The following is a 17193-nucleotide window of genomic DNA, read 5'->3' as shown; positions in this document are numbered from 1 at the left end:
GCTTGTGATGTGGTAGCAAATCAAAACAAATGATGCCTTTTGGTCAGCTGAATTAACGCAGGTAAATTCGAGCAATACCTGTTTTGAAACATAAAGTAGGCTTTGTCTCAATTAAGCGCAATATGGTTTCATTTCAGCCCTAATTACAAGGTCTGGTATGAATAAGATGGGGCCCACACTGAGGCAACCTATAGTGACAATGTGGCAGATGCCTGCAGTATTGGCACAAGTGCAGCTTGCACCACACTGATGCTGCATTTGCCACCATGGAGGAATGATAAGAACATGTGCAATTTGGATTAGCGTTGCTCTCCCACACACTTTCAAATAAAATTATGTTAAATTTATTTTTTCAAAACATATTAAATGCCATCGCTGCCACAATCTTGTTCCAACAAAGACAAATACCTCTTTATACCTTTTAAAATTCTTGTGGCCTATGTCTATCACAGAGAACTTGTATGTAAGATATATTGCCAAGGGGTTTTGTTTTGCAGAACAAAATGTTTTCAAAGCTGCAATGATCACATGTTGTGGGTGTGCAATAAATACTTGCAATTTCTGGACATGTTTTAACACCGTTTCTGCCCTGCAACCAATTTATGAAACCGTATACTGAATTGTACTAATGGCTGATGCAAGTCTGAACAAGTCATAGAGTCTACGAAAGCAATGATGAAATATTTAGAGTTCAAATGGAAATTAGTTTAACAAATAAAAGATATATGTAAATTTTCAGGAAATAAAACTAATGTGAAAGGGATTTAGGCACGGAATTTCCTGGATCTAACCTACGCAGAAATTACGCAGAGATTTTCACTGGTTCCATGCTGATCTTGCCGACAGGAACTTACGCCCAAATTTCCTGCGGAGCTCATTCACCCATGCCAGAACATAAAAACTGTCATAAAACAAGATTTTCTGGGGGTAATTTTCAGTTCCGGTGCTGGGACAATGGAAAGGAGAATCGGGTGAGGTGTGTAATGGGCGGCGATTCCCTACCGCCAATTTCCACCACTGCCAAAAATGAAAATTACCCTCTTTGTCATCTTGCTTATATTTTCCTTCTAAAAAGGTGTGTACATTGAGAATCTACACAAAATTCTTCAACCTTCTCTCTGCCAATGACGAGGTATATTATTATATACCAATATACCAATTAGTCCCACTCCAATGGGGAACGAGCAGGTGAGTGGGACTAGCTCTTTCAAAGAACCGGCACAGGCACGATGGGCTGAATGGCCTCCTTCTGAGACAGGAGAAATTATAATGGGGTATCAGGAAATGGCAGATGTGTTAAACAAATATTTTGTATCCGTTTTCACAGAAGAAGACACAAAAAGCATACCAAAAATAGTGGGGAACCAAGGGGTAAATGAGAGCGAGGAACTTAAAACAATTAATATCACTAGAGAAAAAGTACTGGACAAACTAACGGGACTAAAAGCCAACAAATCCCCTGGACCTGATGGCCTACATCCGAGGGTTCTAAAAGAGGTGGCTGCAGAGATAGTGGATGCATTGGTTATGATCTTCCAAAATTCTCTAGATTCTGGAATGGTCCCAGTGGATTGGAAGGTAGCAAATGTGACCCCGCTATTCAAGAAGGGAGGGAGAGAGAAAACGGAACTACAGGCCAGTTAGCCTGACATTGGTCATCGGGAAAATGCTGGAATCCATTATTAAGGAAGTGGTAACAGGGCACTTAGAAAATCATAATATGATTAGGCAAAATCAACATGGTTTTATGAAAGAGAAATCATGTTTGACAAATTTATTAGAGTTTTTTGAGGATGTAACTAGCAGGGTAGATAAAGGAGAACCAGTGGATGTAATATATCTGGATTTTCGAAAGGCATTCAATTAGGTGCCACATAAAAGGTTGTTACACAAGGTAAGGGCTCATGGGGTTGGGGATAATATATTAGCATGGATAGAGGATTGGTTAAAGGACAGAAAACAGAGAGTAGGGATAAACGGGTCATTCTCAGGTTGGCAGGCTGTAACTAGTGGGGTGCCGCAAGGATCGGTGCTTGGGCCTCAGCTATTTACAATCTATATTAATGACTTCGATGAAAGGACCGAGTGTAATGTGTCCAAGTTTGCTGATCATACAAAGCTAGGTGGGAAAGTAAGCTGTGAGGAGGACACAAAGAGATATAGACAGATTAAGTGAGTGGGCAAGAAGGTGGCAGATAGAGTATAATGTGGGGAAATGTGAGGTTAATCACTTTGGTAGGAAGAATAGAAAAACAGAATATTTTTTAAATAATGAGAAACTATTAAATTGTTGTTGTTCAGAGAGACTTGGGTGTCCTCGTACAAGAAACACAAAAAGTTAGTATGGAGGAACAGCAAGCAATTAGGAAAGCAAATGGTATGTTGGCCTTTATTGCAAGAGGGTTGGAGTACAAGAGTAAGGAAATCTTACTACAGTTGTACAGGACTTTAGTCAGACCTCAACTGTGCTATGTACAGTTTTGGTCTCCCTATCTAAGGAAGGATATACTTGCCTTGGAGGCAGTGCAACGAAGGTTCACTTGATTAATTCCTGGGATGAGAGGGTTGTCCCTTGAAGAGAGGTTGAGTAGAATGGGCCTATACTCTCTGGAGTTTACAACAATGACAGGTGATCTCTTGGAAACACATAAGATTATGAGGGGGCTTGACAGGGTAGATGCTGGGAGATTGTTTCCCCTGGCTAGGGAGTCTAGAACTAGGGAGCATAGTCGCAGGATAAGGGGGTGACCATTTAAGACTGAGATGAGGAGGAATTTCTTCACGCAGAGGGTTGTGAATCTTTGGAATTCTGTACCCCAGAGGGCTGTGGATGCTGAGTCATTGAATATATTCAAGGCTGAGATAGAGAGATTTTTGGACTCAAGGGGAATCAAGGGATATGGGGATCGAGCGGGAAAGTGGAGTTGAGGTCGAAGATCAGCCATGATCTGATTGAATGGCGGAGCAAGCTCAAGGGGCCGAATGGCCTACTCCTGCTCGTATTTCTTATGTTCTTATGTTCTGTGCTGTATTATGAAATGGCATTTATGAAAAATACTCCTGTGATTTCACATAGGAATCACGTCAGTGAGTAAATTCAATTCCTGCAAACATATGGCAAATTGTAGAGTAAAAGATGATGCTGTTCTACTCCCCATACATTACTAGCCATCAATCAAATAGGCAGTTCCTCAAAGATATTAATTACAGTGATGTACCCATTATTTATTTCTTCCTTACTAATTAACCAGATACTGTAATAATTAAAGTGAAATTGATTTGCTTTCTTCAGTGTAACAGTAAACCCTTGATATTGAGGGTTAGTTATCTTATTACAGGACTCATTTTAAAAAAAAAGTGGATACTTTTGGCGACATCATGACATAATGTGTTGCAGCACCAGTATACACTGTGCCAGAGTGTGATTTGAGATCTCCAATACATTGAGTTACTGACCTCAGCCATATCACTATTCGGAGGGCCCAAGTGTAAACCACGCATTTCTTCACAGGGATGAATAGAAAATTGATATGGGGGCAGAAATTGCTTGGAAAGGAATGGTGAGCTCAACAGCGCTCACCGTTAGTGGTGAAATGGAGGATCAAGTTCTGGCGTTCGCACATGCGTGGTGAAACCTGGAAATCCAGAAAGTGCTCCTACAAGTTCGCCGGAGATATGACAGCTTCGGATTAAAGGTATATCGCCGGCTGCAATCAGTGAAATCATTGAAAAAACGCCAACTTGCTCATCTGCCCAGCTGGAAAGTAACTAATATCGCCACAAAACAGGGACGTTTAGAAATACCAGGTCTAAACTAAGTTTTAACAGCGTGGTTAGTCTTAATGACTGTCAAACATCTAAAAATGAACTTTTAAAAATGTGGAGTCTCATTACTCCTTATTTTAAAAGTTTTTGGTTCTAAAAATTTCTTTTTAAAAATTAAAATATTTTTTTTTTACTTTTCCCTTCTGTCTCTTTTATTTAATTCAGTTATTTCTTACTCTCTTTTTTCACTGTCTATAATTGTTTTTACAATGATTTTAATATTATACCTTTAATTTCCTGGTTTTCTCATTCGAAGTCTGTAGAAACAGTTTCACAGTGTGTCAAAAATGTTGCAATCTGATTGGCCAAGGGGAGAGTGTGATCGTCTCACCTCTCCCATGGATCCTAGCACGCTTGAACTGATGCTGGGCGCTTCTCTGCTTCCTATTCGAGGAAATGCCCGAAGTAAAGACCGCAGTAAGTACGGTTGTTAATTTAAAACAATGGAGTGGCGGTAACCGTTACTTCGCCGCTCCTGGCAATTTCTGCCCCACGATGTTATCTCCAACCCATATTCATTGTTGCCCAGTCTGCAGTGACATTGGCCTGGGAGGAGTTCAGCTTTCAGTTTGTGTGTGGTCTCACAGATAAAAACCTATTAATGTTACAATATCTTGGTTTGAGCCAGGCCAGGCCAAAAGGTGATATGATCCAGCTTGCAAGCTTTCCACAAACTCAGTCAAGGTTCTGAGCCAGCAGAAGATGCAGTTTGGGGATGTAGATGAACAATGCCAGCTGCCAGCTTTTTGTTCTTCCCCAGATGGAATACTTCACTTGGTCAGGGTCAGAACAGACAAAGTTAAGTCACATGAGCCAATAATATGTGAGGGACAGGAAATTTTGAACTTGTGGACTTTTTGTATTGATGTCAAATGCTGAACAACTTCAGCCAGACTGTTGTGTTCCAAACCCCTTTTTACATCACTGTATTCTAATTAAAGAACCTGCCAACACTCGCTCTGAGCTCACATCAAGAATGGCTCCTTGGGGAAGTTGTTGGGGTGGGAGGAGAGAAATAAATGCATAAAGCAAATTTCTGAGGCAGTAATGCAAGGATATGGGTGCTTTGCTGTCGTTCTCCATACTGCAAGTCACTGATCTTGTATGCTGAGTGTTCTGCTTCTGATGGAACAGTTAAAACAGAAATAAATGCAAGGCATCATATTGGTATAGCAATTTGGCTTATTAATTAGGTGTGCCTCTGAGTGTTAGGATCAGGTCTTGTGTTTATGATGCTTAATACTTGCTCTCAATTTCAGTCACATCATTATGAAAAAGTGAAGTGACCCCATAGTCTCAGGAAGGGAAAGGAATCCTGAATGCTCATGTATGTGCTTTGGGAAAGGGGTCAGGGATATAGAAAATAAACAATTGCAAATCAACTTGCTCATTTAAAAATGACTAACACAAAATCTGTAGGCTGATAATGTGATGGAGTCTGCCCACTATGTTGTAGTGCATTGGGTGCCCACTCCCTGGAAAATAGGGCACAGAGACCTGAGGCCTTAAATATGCCAGAGGCACTTAGCATAGTCCAATGTGGTCAGTGAGTGCAAAGGGGGCTGGGAGTAGAGCACAACGTGTGTGCTAGGCTTATTAGGCCCTTGATTTTCATTTAAATTAGGTGCCTACTCCATAATGTGGCTGGAATGGCTGAGCACCATTCCATCCACATGGTGCCTGTTTAGAATGCATGCTGAATAGGAGGCCTCCTTAAATTTAAAGAAAAACCTTGGGCACCTTCGGCCCCTTGCCCCCCGTGCCTCTGTCTCCCTGGCACCAGGAACAGTCTGTCACACAACAGACAAATTGCAGCTCTTCACTGGCTGCTGATGCCAGATAATGTGCTCCTAGTGCACCTACTGCACTAGTAAATTGTGTAAATGAGACTACCTCATTTTATAGTAGGTGTGAAGAGTGTTTGAACAACCCTGGGAGGTGGCTCTGTATGGAGGCTGCACTTTTTGCTTCCGGGTATAGAAGTTGCAGATCCACACATTTTTATGTATATAAATGTAAAGGTTTGACTTAGAAAACAAATTGACTTCTAAAGACATCAATGGAAGGCAAATGTAAAATGAGGGTGTTACTTATACATCGGTGCAATTCATAGTCGAGTTTTTATGTTAAATAGAAACAGTAAGGAATAAATAAAAATGGAACATTGAAAACAGAGTTTGTTGTTGGGATTTGATTATGACAAATCACTAATGAGTGCACCACCTGCGATTAGCATTCAGCTATTTTTTTTGCAATGACAGTAAACTACTGTACTGTAATCAGTTAGAGGCTGGCACAAATGCTAGCTCAGTAAAGAAGAACAAATGGAGCCTACAGTCAGCAAATATTTTAAAAGAGAAAACAAATGACTTACGTGAAGATTAAGGGAGGAACAAACACGCCTTTAAGTAAAAAGGCAAGAGGAAGTAGCTTTATATAAGAAATGGAACTCCTTTACAACCATTTGTATCTGTTTCTGAACTAGCCTCTGAGAGATGAGCTAATGAATTCTATTATGTAGCTGAACACATTGTGAAATCTAAGCAAATTTAATTTACAAAATAGGGACTAGACCCTTTCTATATGGCCTACTTTCAGAACAATATAAAAGCAAAATAATTTTACACGGTAGCTCAGGTACTTATGAGGCCATGAATAATTTGTACCACTTCAGCTCATAGATATCAGAATATTCCAGCGAGGAGCCATATTTAATATATAAGATTAAAAAACAGAATGAGAAAACACTATTTGTCCATAAACTGCTATTTCTAACAGAACATGTACAATCTGCGCTGTCAAGGACACTCCTCGAATCATGCAATCCCTTGAGGAGGATGAATAGCCACAGGCAAACTTACAGTTGGCCAATTTCTGTGAAACTTCTCCCTAACCAACTAAGGTTATAGAGAGAAAATTCTGAGAAATCAATCTAACATTGCAATTAACATTATTCAACTCTGACTTTACACATGACACTTCCATGGCCTCAGCAGAACTAGACCCAAAAGGGGGAGATTTTTCCCTCATGCGCCTGAGTGTTAATCTGATTCAATGGAATGAGAATCAGGCGGGTTCTATAATGGTCAGGCGATCTACTCCCCCCCCATCCCCCCCACCCTGATTACCACCCAGACGGGAAGATAAATATCTACCCCATAATGTTTTACACAGCATTTAATCACCTATATCTTTTCTTATCTGGTATTGCCCAATGACTTTTTAAAAGAATTGCAACCAACCCTAATGAAAATGTGATGAGACTGCATTTGTCAATTGGCTCCTAGATTTCCAGTCACAAGAAGTAATCTAATAAGGACCCTGAAGAGCAATTTCCTTGGGTAGGCAGTAAATCTGCCCAGTTAACACCAAATTTCAAAAATATTGTTTTCCTCTTACACTTGGACTGACTTATGAGTGGTAATTGAATACTGCTGCTGAGAATATCAGACTAAATGTTATTGCACATCAGAGAATCGTGACCTGGGGTCCTTTAACAAATCGGACAGAATCATCACAATACTGATTTGGATAACCTAGCTGATCACTGACCCAGCATTATTCTGCTTAAAGCAACATAACGTTGAACTCACAATATTGCATGGCATAGCCTGATGGGCCATACTGACAGTGTCAGCTTCGCTGTGTCTGCTTCTGAGTCAAAAATCATGGGTTCGAGCTCCACTCCAGACTTGAATATATAAACCAGGCTAACACTTCAGTGTAGAAATGAGGGGCTGCTACTTTGTCAGAAGTGCCATCTTTCAGATGAGATGTTCAACTGAGTTCCTGTCTCCCTATTCAGAGGGATATAAAAGATTCTGTGGCACTATTCAAAAGAAGAACCGGGGAGTTCTCCCGATGTCTCCTGGTCAACATTTATCCCTCAACCGACATCAGCAAAACAGATTATCTGGACATTCATCTCAATGTTGTTTGTGGAACCTTGTTATTTGCAAGTTGGCTGCCAGGTTTTCCCACAAAACAACAATGACTACGCTTCAAAATTAATTAATTGGCTGCAACATGTTTTGGGATGTCCTGAGTTCATGAAAGGTACTATATGAATGCAAATTCTTTCTTTTTTAACTGGTACTCATATAGTACTCATCTCATCTGCTGCCCGTATCCTAACTGGCACCAAGTTCCATTTACCCAGCACCACTGTGCTTGCTGACCTATATTGGCTCCCGGTCTGGCCAATGCCTCGATTTTAAAATTCTCATCCTTATGTTCAAATCCTTCCATAGCCTTGCTGCTCCCTATCCCCGTAACCTCCTGCAGTCCTATAACTCCCCGAGATCTCTGCGCTCCTTCAATTCTCACCTCTTGTGCATCTCCAATTTTAATCACTCCACCATTGGCGGCCATGCCTTCAGCTACCTAGGCCCTAAGCACTGGAATTCCCTCCCTAAATCTCTCCGCCTCTGTACCTCTCTCTCCTCCTTTAAAACATTCCTTAAAACCTACCTCTTTGACCAAGCTTTTGATCACCTGTCCTAATATCTCTTCCTGTGACTCGATGTCAAACTTTGTCTGATAACGTTCCTGTGAAGCGCCTTGGGCTATGTTTACTATGTTAAAGGCGCTATATAAATGCAAGTTTTTGTTGATGTAATAATGTGCAGAAATTCTTTCATCTTGATAAATCATATTTGCAACACAGTCTGTGGACAGCAAGGTGAATGAAAAGAACTTCACATGTGACAGCTTTTCAGAACTTACTGGAACCATTTAAGAGGAAAACTGGGACTAAGATCTTGAAAGTAATAACATGTATTGCAAAACTGGTTGCGGCTTCAAGCAAATTATCTTCCTGAAGCTGTATGAAGGAGAGGACAGAGAGTGAGAGGATGAAATCAAATTGGCAGGAAAAACATGTCTGTCTTATGATCCCATGAATTACTGCAGTGTGTCTATCTAAGGAGCTCCTCAGCATTAATCAAGGCTGCCTGCACTCACGGAGAGAGCTTCATGAAAATCTAAAAAAAATAAAAACTCTGTGGATGCAGTAAATTGGATGAAGGGAGGCAGAATGAGCTGACATATCGGTAAAAATACAGCCAAACATTATTTTGTTTTGAAATTGTTTTTACCCTTATCTCATATCCAGCTAATATTTTTGTTCTGACTTGTAATATAATTCTTATCCATGAACAATGTCGTGTGGGAGACTTTTAACTGTCGGGCGCCCTTTTCTTGCCTGAAAATAACTGGCGTTTGAAAGTCTGTTGGGAACCCTGTGTACTATATCTGCCTACTGGAATCAACTTTCAGGTAAGCCTTTAAATGGGCGTCCAGCATTCCTAAGCTTGTTGTAGGACCCCGATTGCAATGTTCAAGGAGAAAAGGGCGAAGCATGCGCAGCCTATGGAAGTCCTACTTTCTCCAAGTGTTGAGAGGTTCCTCCAGGCCCCACAATTTTCCTGCTGCCGACCCATTCTCACTCTCCCCCGCCCCCCCCCCCCATCAGGCCTGAACCGTTGGCCAGCTATGGGGAGTAGCTGGCTGATTTTCCTCCTCGCCACACTGGCGAGTTGTAGTGGGGAAGCCATTTGCCACTCATGACTCACTGAAAAAATGTTAATGAGGTCCAGAAACAAGTGTATAAAAATCAATCTGCAGGATCACCCAGGCTGCTGCTTGGGGTTCTGTGAACATCGGGCGACGTATTAAGCGGGCAATCGGCCCAGTCATGGCAAGCCAGCATGAAGATAGTCACAGGTTTTGTCCCATTTTACTAAAGAAGACCACAGCGATGAAAAATCACAACTTTTGGTGGCTATAATTAATTTCAGCACTCATCAATGCTCACCGGCAGCTGCCACTTTTAACATTTAATGTTCTTTCTTTTATAGGGCTTTCACTGTGCAGGTCCCTTTAACATGAAGGACACCTTTAAGGCCCATGAGTGCTGAAATTAATTATAGCCACCAAAAGTTGTGATTTTTCATTGCTGTGGTCTTCTTTAGTAAAATGGGACAAAACCTGTGACTATCTTCATGCTGACTTGCCATGGCTGGGTCGATTGCCCGCTTTATACGCTGCCCAATGCTTGCAGAACCCCAAGCAGCAGCCTGGGTGATCCTGCAGTCTGTGTTGGAGTGTGGCATCATTGTGCTAAGCGGTAAGTTGAGGAACAGGGAAAACAAGTGTGTTTATGATGAATGACGGTGTGGGAATCATAGACTCATAGAAAGTTATAGCACAGAAGGAGGCCATTCAGCCCATCGTGTCCGTGCCAGCCGAGAAAGAGCTATTCAGCTTAATCCCACTTTCCAGCACTTGGTCTGTAGCACTGCAGATTATGGCACTTCAAGTGCTCATCCAAGTACTTTTTAAATGAGTTGAGAGTTTCTGCCTCTACCACCCTTTCAGGCAGTGAGTTCCACCCTCTGGGTGAAAAAATTTCTCCTCAGCTCCCCTCTAATCCTTCTACCAATTATTTTAAATCTATACCCCCTGGTCTCTGAATAGGAGGCAGGTGCTGGTTTAACAGTGAGGCTTCTCTGTTTATCCCAGGTGGTATAGAGCAGTTATATGGCCAGGGAGGGGGGATTCTTTTTCCTGTGGTAAATAGATGTTTCTTTCTATCATCAATCTGCCAAATAGGAACATAGGGACAGGAATAGGCCATTCAGCCCATCGAGCCTGTTCTGCAAGGATACTTAAAACAGATAGGACCCAAATGCCAGCTCCGGAGTCAGATTCCCTGGGAGTAATTCAATAGAATAGAAAATCGAGTGGGGTGTAAAACAGGCTGCCGATTCACCATTGCCTGTTTTGCGTCACCCCCTTAGCATTAGTGGAAAGACTGGAGAAACTGTTTCAGCTTTGGTTGCCCAAGCTGTTTTTTTCATATGTATATTCAGACCAATACCCTAACATGCTGAAATTTTAAAGTTAAAAAAAAATCTGGTCCAATTCCCTTGTACGAACAACACATTTAATTACTTTATTTTAAAAATATTCAGTTTAGCATTATTTTCATTTTAAAAGTTCTTTTTGAACTTCATGACTTTAATTAAAGATTGATATAAAAGATAAATCATATAAAGTGATTGGGAGCAGAACGTTATGTATTCCAACATATTGACACTGACAATCAGGAAATCATTTGCAATGGTTACATCCTGTATTATCTTGATGACAAGTTTCACAAAGCTGTTTCTTTATATTAATACTGTATGTATAGTTTCTATGATATTGTAGTGGACATTTTCTGTAAGGTATTATTTCAAGCCTGACATACCTGTTAGGTACATTTCTTCTCCCTCTGTGAACATCTGGTGACATCTGACACATCTCGCACAAGTTGGGTGGTAATGCTTGCCTCCTGCCTAAAAAAATACACTTTTATTAACAAAACTTGTTAGCTTAACTTTTAGAAAATTACTCTCAGATACCTACTAACTTTTTAAAGCATCGAGGATAATTTCATAATTTGCATATGTTAAATCGTAAATCAAGTAACTTTATCCATATCCAGAATGTGTCTGTCTCTCTATCTATCTAAAGGGAAAGTAACTTGTAATTTGTTTCTTTTTTGTAGCAAACGTAAAAATGAGATAATCCGTAAGTTCTACTTTTTGAGATAATTTTGGCAGAACTCAGAGAAAAATTACATGGGAAGGATCACACACCTGCCCAAACTTCCACCTAATAATTTAAATGTTTGGAAAGTCAGGTGGGATATGTTACAGACATATGAACCTCCCTATCTGATTTTCTTCTATGCACTCTGCCCTGGTGATGCTTTATGCTCAGTGCTAACATGGAAAATCTGCCCCTCTCTATGTAATTTTATTTTCCAGGAATCAAAAGCTCTTACTTCGCTGCTTCTGAGCTAATTTCTTACAAACTTCTTTCTAAATTCTTTCAGTAAAGATGTGAATTCTGCACATCAACACCCTCTCCCCTTGCAACAGTGTAGCTCCCTGTCTCACTGTAAATATTGCCACTGGAGAGCTCCTTCTGTTCAGATCAGGTTGTCAAGTAAGGCATCAGAGACATGGGCCCTTTGAGAAATAATATAGCACCTTCTAAGCTTCATTAAACTTTCTAAGTGCAATGGATAGGATAAAAATAGATAAAGAGGAGATACTTAAAAGATTGGCACTACTCAAAGTAGAAAAGTCACCCGGTCCAGATTGGATGCATCCTAGGTTATTGAGGGAAGTAAGGGTGCAAATTGCGGAGGCTCTGGCCACAATCTTCCAATCCTCCTTAGATATGGGGATGGTGTCGGAGGATTGAAGGATTGCAAATGTTGCAACCCTGTTCAAAAAAGGGGAGAGGGATAAACCTGGCAATTACAGGCCAGTCAGCCTAACGTCAGTGGTGGGGAAACTTTTAACGGCAATAATCTGGGACAAAATTAATTGGCACTTGGAAAAGTATGGGCTAATAAATGAAAGTCAGCATGGATTTGTTAAAGGAAAATCATGTTTGATTAACTTGATTGAGTTTTTTGATGAAGTAATGGAGAGGGTTGATGAGGGTAATGTGGTTGATGTTGTGTATATGGACTTTTAAAAGGCATTAATAGACTTGTTAGCAAAATTAAACCCCATGGAATTAAAGGGACACTGGCAATGTGAATACAGAATTCGCTAGGGGACAGAAAGCAGAGAGTAATGGTGAATGGTTGTTTTTCAGACTGGAGGGAAGTGTACAGTGGTATTCTCCCGGGGTCAGTATTAGGACCACTGCTTTTTTTGATATATATTAATGACCTGGACTTGGGTATAGAGGGTATAATTTCAAAGTTTGCAGATGACACTAAACTCAGAAATGTAGTAAACAATGTAGAAGATAGTAATAGACTTCAGGAGGATATATTCAGACTGGTGATATGGGCAGACACAGTGCAGATGAAATTTAACGCAGAGAAGTATGAAGTGATGCATTTTGGTAGGAAGAATGAGGAGAGGCAATATAAACTAAACGGTACAATTTTAAAGGGGATGCAGGAACAGAGAGACCTGGGGGTGTATACACAAATCTTTGAAGGTGGCAGGACAAGTTGAGAAGGTTGTTAAAAAAAGCATATGGGATCCTGGACTTTATTAATAGAGGCATGGAGTACAAAATCTAGGAGGTTATGCTAAACCTTTGTAAATCACTGGTTAGGCCTCAGCTGGAGTATTGTGTTCAATTTTGGGCACCACACTTTAGGAAGGATGTCAAGGCCTTAGGGAGGGTGCAGAAGAGATTTACTATATTGGTACTGGGAATGAGGTACTTCAGTTATGTGAAGAGATTGGAGAAGCTGGGGTTGTTCTCCTTAGAACAGAGAAGGTTAAAGGGAGATTTAAGAGAGGTGTTCAAAAGCATGAACAGTTTTGATAGAGTAAATAAGGAGAAACTATTTCCAGTGGCAGACAAGTCGGTAACCAGAGAAGACAGATTTAAGGTGATTGGCAAAAGAGCCAGAGGCGACATGAAGTAACATTTTTTTTACACAGTGAGTTGTAATGGCCTGGAATACACTGTCTGAAAGAGTGGTGGAAGCAGATTCAATAGTAACTTTCAAAAGGGAATTGGATAAATACTTGAAGGGAAAAAAATTACAGGGCTATGGGGAAAGAGCAGTGGAACGGGACTAATTGGATAGCTCTGTCAAAGAGCCGGCACAGGCACGATGGGCTGATTGCCTCCTCTTGTGCTCTACCTACTATGATACATTGATTGTCATATCAGAAAAGAAGCTTTTGGCTGGTAAGAAGTTGCCTATCCAGTTTGGTAAAAATGAGACTGAGGATTTGATCTTTATGGATGAAATGTCAGCATTATGAACTCAAGAACTAAGTTGATAGCATAATGCATACTATTTTCAGCTGGTAATTGGACTTGATGACAGAAAATTACATAGAAAGTTTAGTGAAGATCAATATGTATTAAGCCAGCGAAGAATCAATGCAAGGACGCACAAGAAGTCTTCTACATAGTCATTTAAAAAAATAGTCTGGTGAAAAGATTGCTTATCGTAGTATCATAGTATTTTACAGCACAGGAGGAGGCCACTTGGCCCAACGGGCCTGTGCCGGCTCTTTGACAGAGCTATCCAATTAGTCCCATTTCCCTACTCTTTCCCCACAGCCCTGTAATTTTTTTCCCTTCAAGTATTTATCCAATTCCCTTTTGAAAATTACTATTGAATCTGCTTCCACCATCCTTTCAGGCAGTCCATTCCAGATCATTACAACTCGCTGCGTAAAAAAATGTTTCCTCTTGCCGCCTCTGGTTCTTTTGCTAATCACCTTAAATCTGTGTCCTCTGGTTACCGAGCTTTCTGCCACTGGAAACAGTTTCTCCTTATTTACTATATCAAAACCGTTCATGATTTTGAACACCTCTATCAAATCTCCACTTAACCTTCTCTGTTCTAAGGAGAATAATCCCAGCTTCTCCAATCTCTCCACATAACTGAAGTCTCTCATCCCTGGTACCATTCTAGTAAATCTCTTCTGCATCCTCTTAAAGGCCTTGCCATCCTTCCTAAAGTGTGCTGCCCAGAATTGAACACGATACTCCAGCTGAGGCCTAATCAGTGTTTTATAAAGGTTTAGCATAACTTTCTTGCTTTTGTACTCTATGCCTCTATGAATAAAGCCAAGGATCTCATGTGCTTTTTTAACAGCCTTCTCAACTTGTTCTGCCATCTTCAAAGATTTGTGTACATACACCTCTAGATCTCTCTGTTTGTGTACTCCCTTCAAAATTGTACCATTTAGTTTATATTGCCTTTCCTCATTCTTCTGACCAAAATATATCACTTCACACTTCTCTGCATTAAATTTCATCTGCCATGTGTCTACCCATTTCACCAGTCTGTCTATGCCCTCCTGAAGTCTGTTACTATCCCCCACATTGTTTACTACATTTCCGAATTTCATTTGATCTGCAAACTTAAAAATTATACCCTCTATACCCAAGTCCAGGTCATTAATATATATCAAAAAGAGCAGTGGTCCTAACATTGACCCCCGGAGAACACCACTGTATATTTCCTTCCAGTCTGAAAAGCAACTGTTCACCACTACTCTCTGCTTTCTGTCCCTTAGCCAAATTTGTATCTACGCTGCCACTGTCCCTTTAATCGCATGGGCTTTAATTTTGCTAACAAGTCTATTATGTGGTACTTTGTCAAATGCCTTATAAAAGTCCATATACACATCAACTGCACTACCCTCATCAACCCTCTCCGTTACTTTATCAAAGAACTCAATCAAGTTAGTCAAACATGATTTTCCTTTAACAAGTCCAAGCTGACTTGCATTTATTAGCCTATACTTTTCCAAGTGCCAATTCATTTTGTCCAGGATTATTGTCTCTAAAAGTTTCTACACCACCGAGATTAAACTGACTGGCTTGTAATTACCAGGTTTATCCCTCTCCCCTTTTTTGAACAGGTGTGTAATATTTGCAATCCTCCAGCCCTCTGGCACCGCCCCCATATCTAAGGAGGATTGGAAGGTTGTGGCCAGAGCCTCTGCAATTTCCACCTTTACCTCCTTCAGTAACCTAGGATCCCATCTGGACCAGGTGACTTTACTATTTTGAATACTGCCAATCTTGTAAGTACCTTCTCTTTATCTATTTTTATCCTATCCAATTTCACTTCCACCTCCTCCTTTACTGCTACATTGGCAGCATCCTCTTCTCTCGTGAAGACCGATGTGAACTATTCATTTTTTACCTAAGCCATATCCTCGGCCTCCAAAAGAACATCTCCTTTTTGTCCCTAATCTGCCCCACCCTTCCTTTGACTACCCTTTTACTATTTATATGTTTATAAAAGACTTTTGGATTCCCTTTTATGTTAGCTGCTAATTTATTCTCATACTCTCTCCTTTGCCCCTCTTATTCCCTTTTTTATATCGCCTCTGTACTTTCTGTAATCAGATGGTTCTCTACTGTATTATGAACCGTACATTTATCATAAGCCTCCTTTTTCTGTTTATCGGCATGGAGTACCATGAAATAATTTTAAGCTACAAGTTAAGTTAATATTCACGGTTGCACGAATAGCTTATAACTTATCACATTGTGCATTTTGCGAGGAATCAGAATCCAACTTAAAGCATGTGGGTGCAAATCCAATTAAAGCTACTGAAGTAAAGCTTCAATTTTTAATGGTACGGGAAAGGACAAACTGGTGATTCTCAGGCTTCTATAACTAAAAGGAACAGAGACTGCTGAAAATAAGCCACTTATCAAGTATGTGAAAATGTGTGACTTTCTGAAAGTTACTGAATTTACATTTTCGCAGATGAAGATTTGGATGGACAGTTCCAATGCACATATCTCCTTGCATCCTGTGGAGACCAGCGGGGTAAAAACGCCCCATTGAGATGAAAAAGCAACATGTGAAATGCCATTTATTAAACAGGGTTGGGGCTTTAAGTAAAAGAGACATGGAGAATTAGCCCTGGTCCACGTCGGTGGTGAATGCTGGGAGTCTACGCTCGAGATCATAGGGAAGTATTTTTGTTCTGAGTACAGTGTATGATGTAGCTTCTCTTTCCTGCAGGAGAAAACTTTGACAGATATTTAAAAGCCTATGAACATTCACAGTCTACAGTTTGTCTTATAATAATATGTATCAATACAGTACTATCACAAATTTTGGGTCTACATTAGATATTCTCTCAGATTCAATGTCACCGGTATGTATTTATTACTGCTTCTCTGAGTAGAATGCTTTCTATGTCAATCTATTGCCTACAATTTAATTTAGATTAAAATTCACAACTTGATAAAATGAATGTACCTTAAGGTTTATTACAGTAGCTACGTTATGCTTTCAAAGGTGTTCTTGCAACAACTGTATAGAAATAATTCTTAACACTTCTTCTAGTGATTATACATATTCAATAAACTGTTATCGGCAGCTTGTCATTTAAGAAGATTTATGAAGACCCATATGTCAACACATACAATAACTTTTAACTTGACATTGCACAGATTAGATGCCGTTGTGTGAACTAATAAATAGCTCAACAAGCTGTAAATTTTAAGTGAGGTGGTACTTAGTGAATTCAGTCAGTTCCCATGTGTATTGTTACATTATTAAAGGCAGATAATGATTTATTAAATGTTACAGTTGAAAGGCCATTAAAGTCTGATTATATCATTGTTACCATTCTACACTTAGTAACTCTTCATTATACTTGCCAACAATAGGTTTGTGTATAAATATTAATCTATTCAATGGTGAAATGTGTTGCACATCAAATATCTATAACTGCACATGTGGAAATACATATCAGCCCTGATATTAGCGGGGAGGCGGGATGGCAGCAGGGGGGCGAGGGCAAATGGGCGCACGGGTAACCTGCCCAATCAAATCTGTCCGTTCTCCAT

General features: G+C 40.2%; 1 protein-coding gene across 1 annotated transcript in view; it reads right to left on the bottom strand.

Annotated features, from left to right (window-relative positions):
- ablim3 (actin binding LIM protein family, member 3) overlaps nucleotides 1-17193 on the bottom strand; it is a 243340-nt gene that overhangs the window by 59520 nt on the left and 166627 nt on the right. The window contains exon 7 of the mRNA XM_067996419.1: nucleotides 11078-11165. Coding sequence (XP_067852520.1) covers nucleotides 11078-11165 — 88 coding nt within the window. The remainder of the gene's footprint in view (nucleotides 1-11077; nucleotides 11166-17193) is intronic.

Source organism: Heptranchias perlo, chromosome 14, assembly GCF_035084215.1.
Source record: "Heptranchias perlo isolate sHepPer1 chromosome 14, sHepPer1.hap1, whole genome shotgun sequence".
NCBI classification, from domain to species: domain Eukaryota; kingdom Metazoa; phylum Chordata; class Chondrichthyes; order Hexanchiformes; family Hexanchidae; genus Heptranchias; species Heptranchias perlo.
This window is presented reverse-complemented; position numbering and strand designations above follow the sequence as displayed.